This window comes from Thecamonas trahens (assembly GCF_000142905.1).
Source record: "Thecamonas trahens ATCC 50062 unplaced genomic scaffold supercont1.101, whole genome shotgun sequence".
In the NCBI taxonomy this organism is placed as follows: domain Eukaryota; order Apusomonadida; family Apusomonadidae; genus Thecamonas; species Thecamonas trahens.
Window position 1 is genome coordinate 1 of NW_013657579.1, and position 3151 is coordinate 3151.

The window sequence follows — 3151 nt, forward strand, 5'->3', positions numbered from 1 at the left end:
TCGACTCCTTGTAACGAACCGGAATCGTTGGACGATTGCGGGCACGAGAGTTAATCGTTAGTCGATCCTTGTAACGAACCGGAATCGTTGGACGATTGTGGGTACGAGAGTTAATCGTTGGTCGATCCTTGTAACGAACCGGAATCGTTGCACGATTGTGGGTACAAGAGTTAATCGTTGAACGATTAGGGTAACGTTGAGTAATCGTCGGATGCGAAAGGTGTCCGCAACGGTCCCGAAACAGACCGAGTGTGGCATCGGCATCGTATTCGGCAGGGGAAGATACCTCTCTCCGAGCCAGCAAGCGAGAGGCATGGCAACGATCACGTCCCTCCCCACAGAACTCATCCATCTCGTGGCGTACACACTCAGAATGCTCTCCGGACGCGATGTGGTCGCCCTCGCCTCGACTTGCACCCGACTCCATACCGCACTCCTCGGCTCACACCATGGTCAGGCACAGGCACGGGCACTCGGCGGATTCGATGTCTGTATGGCGCATGGATGGTGGCGATCGGCGTGGATAGCCATGATGCGGCAGGCCGAGATCGAGGAGTTCATCGAACTGTGGTTCATCGAGAAGTTGGGCCGGCGATCGTGGTCCAAGTCCCGCATGGAGCGCGTGGCCATGGCCAGAGCCATGGATGACGAGTGGTGGCGGAAGGTGGTGGTGGCGGTCATGAAGAGCCGCGCAGCTATCAAGATCAGGAGGCGACAGACGATCATGGGCTTGCGATGGTTGACGGATGACAGATGGATGGGCATGGGGAGTATCATTGCTCTCGGCGGCGGCGAGGAGATGGAGGAGCTGGCGCTCGAGCTGGTGGAGCTGGCCGACGACAACGAGAAGACCACCATGCTCATGGCGGCAGCAGTGAAGGGTTTGCCTCGTCTTGTGGAGCGATTGCTGGAGGAGAGCGGCGTGGATGCCGGACCCGATGACGACTTTCCGCTCCGGGTGGCCGTAGCCGCCGGCCGTGCCGACATCGTGGCGCAGCTGCTGGCCCATCCGTATGTCAATCCGGGGGCAAAGGGCGGCTTTGCCATTCGGACAGCTGTCACCGATGGTCACACTGACATCTTGAAGATGCTCTTGGCGCATCCGCGCGTCAGCCCGTCATCCATCTCCGAGACCGAGTTTGCCTTGCTGGCTAGCGAAGGGGACGCCGACACCTTGGCGCTCCTCTTCGCCCATCCGCGCTTTAGCGTCCGGGCCAGGGACTACGACCTTGCCATCGATTGTGCCATCCGCGAGGGGCACACGCACATTGCCGAGCTGATCGTTGGCAACACATGGGCATTCGAGTCCCGGAGCACCAAGAGCACCTTTGCGTGGGCAGCGAGGGAAGGCCACACCGAGATTGTGCAGCAACTGCTTGCGAATCCAGCTGTGGATCCATCGACAGACAACAACTACGCGTTGCAAGTGGCGAGCATGGCCGGGCATGCAGAGGTCGTCGCGCTGCTTCTGGCTCATCCGCGCGTCGATCCGTGTGTCAGCAACAACATCTCTATTCGGTTGGCCGCAAAGAACAGACACGACCACGTCGTTGCCTTGCTCGCAGCCGACCCGCGCGTCGATGCCGCCGCCGCAAGCGGTCCCGCCCGTTAGCTGCTTTACTTAGGCGCCGCGGTTGATGCCGAGGAGAGGGGATCGCTCCAAGCGCTGGCTGTTGCGACGGCGGCGGATGATAAAGACCATGGCGAGCACCAGGCCGCATACGACGACGGCGCCGACTGCGGCGAGAATGATAGGTGTGGGGCTCGGATTGAAGGTAGAGGGTCCCTGTGCCGGCGGGTGCGGCGACGGCGGCGACGGCGGCGATAGCGGCGACGATGGCGGCGATGGCGGCGATGGCGGTGGCGATGGCGGTGAAGACGATGGCGATGGCGGTGAAGACGATGGCGGTGGTGGAGGACAGGCCGGAGCGGGAGGCGACGGCGGAGACACACTGGTGGCAGGGTAGGCCATGACCGCAATGAGACCCATGGCAGCAAGATCACGACCAGGCGCAGACGGCGAGTCAAAGAGGTTGGAGACAAGAAGCCGAACCGCGCCAGTCTTGCTTGGGATGGTGGTCCGGTTCCACGCCGCCGATCCGGTGGGCGTCAGCTGGAAGATCTTGGCCAATGTGTAGGCTGAGATGATGAGCGTGTCGGGCCCGTCTGGGACAAGGGCCGGGACAGTGACCATGTCAGGCACCTGGCTTCCAATTGTGCCAGGCTCGGCGATGTACTCGCCGACAACAAAGGTCATCGGTGCAGTCTGGACAACGCGGACGACAAAGGCAGTCGGCACGGACGAGTTTTCAACGGCGACGATGATGTCGGCGCGAGGGCCAGGGAAATGGCCTACGGCAATCGCGGTGACCGTTGCCTCTACCGGGCCTTGGTAGACGAGGACTGGCGCGTCGAGACCACCGTCAGAGCCCTTGTTGCGAACAAGCCAGACAGCAGGTGATGAAGAGCTGAAGACGAGGACGTCGTCGAGGCCGTCGCCGTCGACGTCGGCGAGGATCGGCCGGCTCATGCTGGCGTTGGAGAAGACGGGAATGGGCGTCGACAACTCATGCCCGCTGCCATGAGTATTGGCCATCCACGCGAGAGTGTCCGGACTGCTCTCTGCCTCGCCTGGCAGTACCATGACCAAGTCCTGCGCAGGATGTGGGGCGGAGATGGCGGTCATGACCAGGGCCGACGGATGGATACCGGGATAGACCGGCACGAGTGGCTGCGAAAATCCCACGGGGGCGGCCGACATGTTGGCGTACACAAGGCCATCGTCCGCGTTGGCGAGGACGATCATGGCGTGTGCATCTGGCCCGACCGCCGAGAGGAGACCAAAGGTGGCGGCCGATGTCTGGTGTGTCAGATCGATGGGATTGACATGCCAGGCCTTCTTGCCCTGGTTGCCAAGCATGGTAGGACTTGACATGGGCGAAGAAATGAGGATGTCACTGGGCGGCATGGGCTTGGTACTGATCGGAGCTAGAGAGCCAGCCACAAAGGTAGGCACTCCCGACATGGGAGGCAGGAAGCCAGTAGTGATCTTAATTGGTGCCTCATACACGAGGTGTGCACCTGGACCAAGGCCAACATCCGCATCAAGTGTAGCGGCAGCAGGGAGGACAAGGGCGAGGAGCAAGGTAGA

General features: G+C 61.5%; 2 protein-coding genes across 2 annotated transcripts; one reads left to right on the forward strand and one right to left on the reverse strand.

The window, feature by feature from the left end:
- Positions 1–449: 449 nt before the first annotated feature.
- AMSG_11525 (uncharacterized protein) lies at positions 450–1713 on the forward strand (the record flags this gene model as incomplete). Its single annotated transcript, XM_013897153.1, has 1 exon — positions 450–1713. A coding segment is annotated over one exon (1163 nt), but the record flags the coding sequence as incomplete, so codon positions are not given.
- AMSG_11526 (uncharacterized protein) lies at positions 1622–2968 on the reverse strand (the record flags this gene model as incomplete). The annotated part of the gene is made up of 2 exons (XM_013897154.1): positions 1622–1763; positions 1950–2968. The coding sequence occupies 2 exons, from the start codon at positions 2966–2968 to the stop codon at positions 1622–1624; spliced, it is 1161 nt and encodes a 386-aa protein (XP_013752608.1).
- Between the last annotated feature and the right edge of the window lie 183 nt (positions 2969–3151).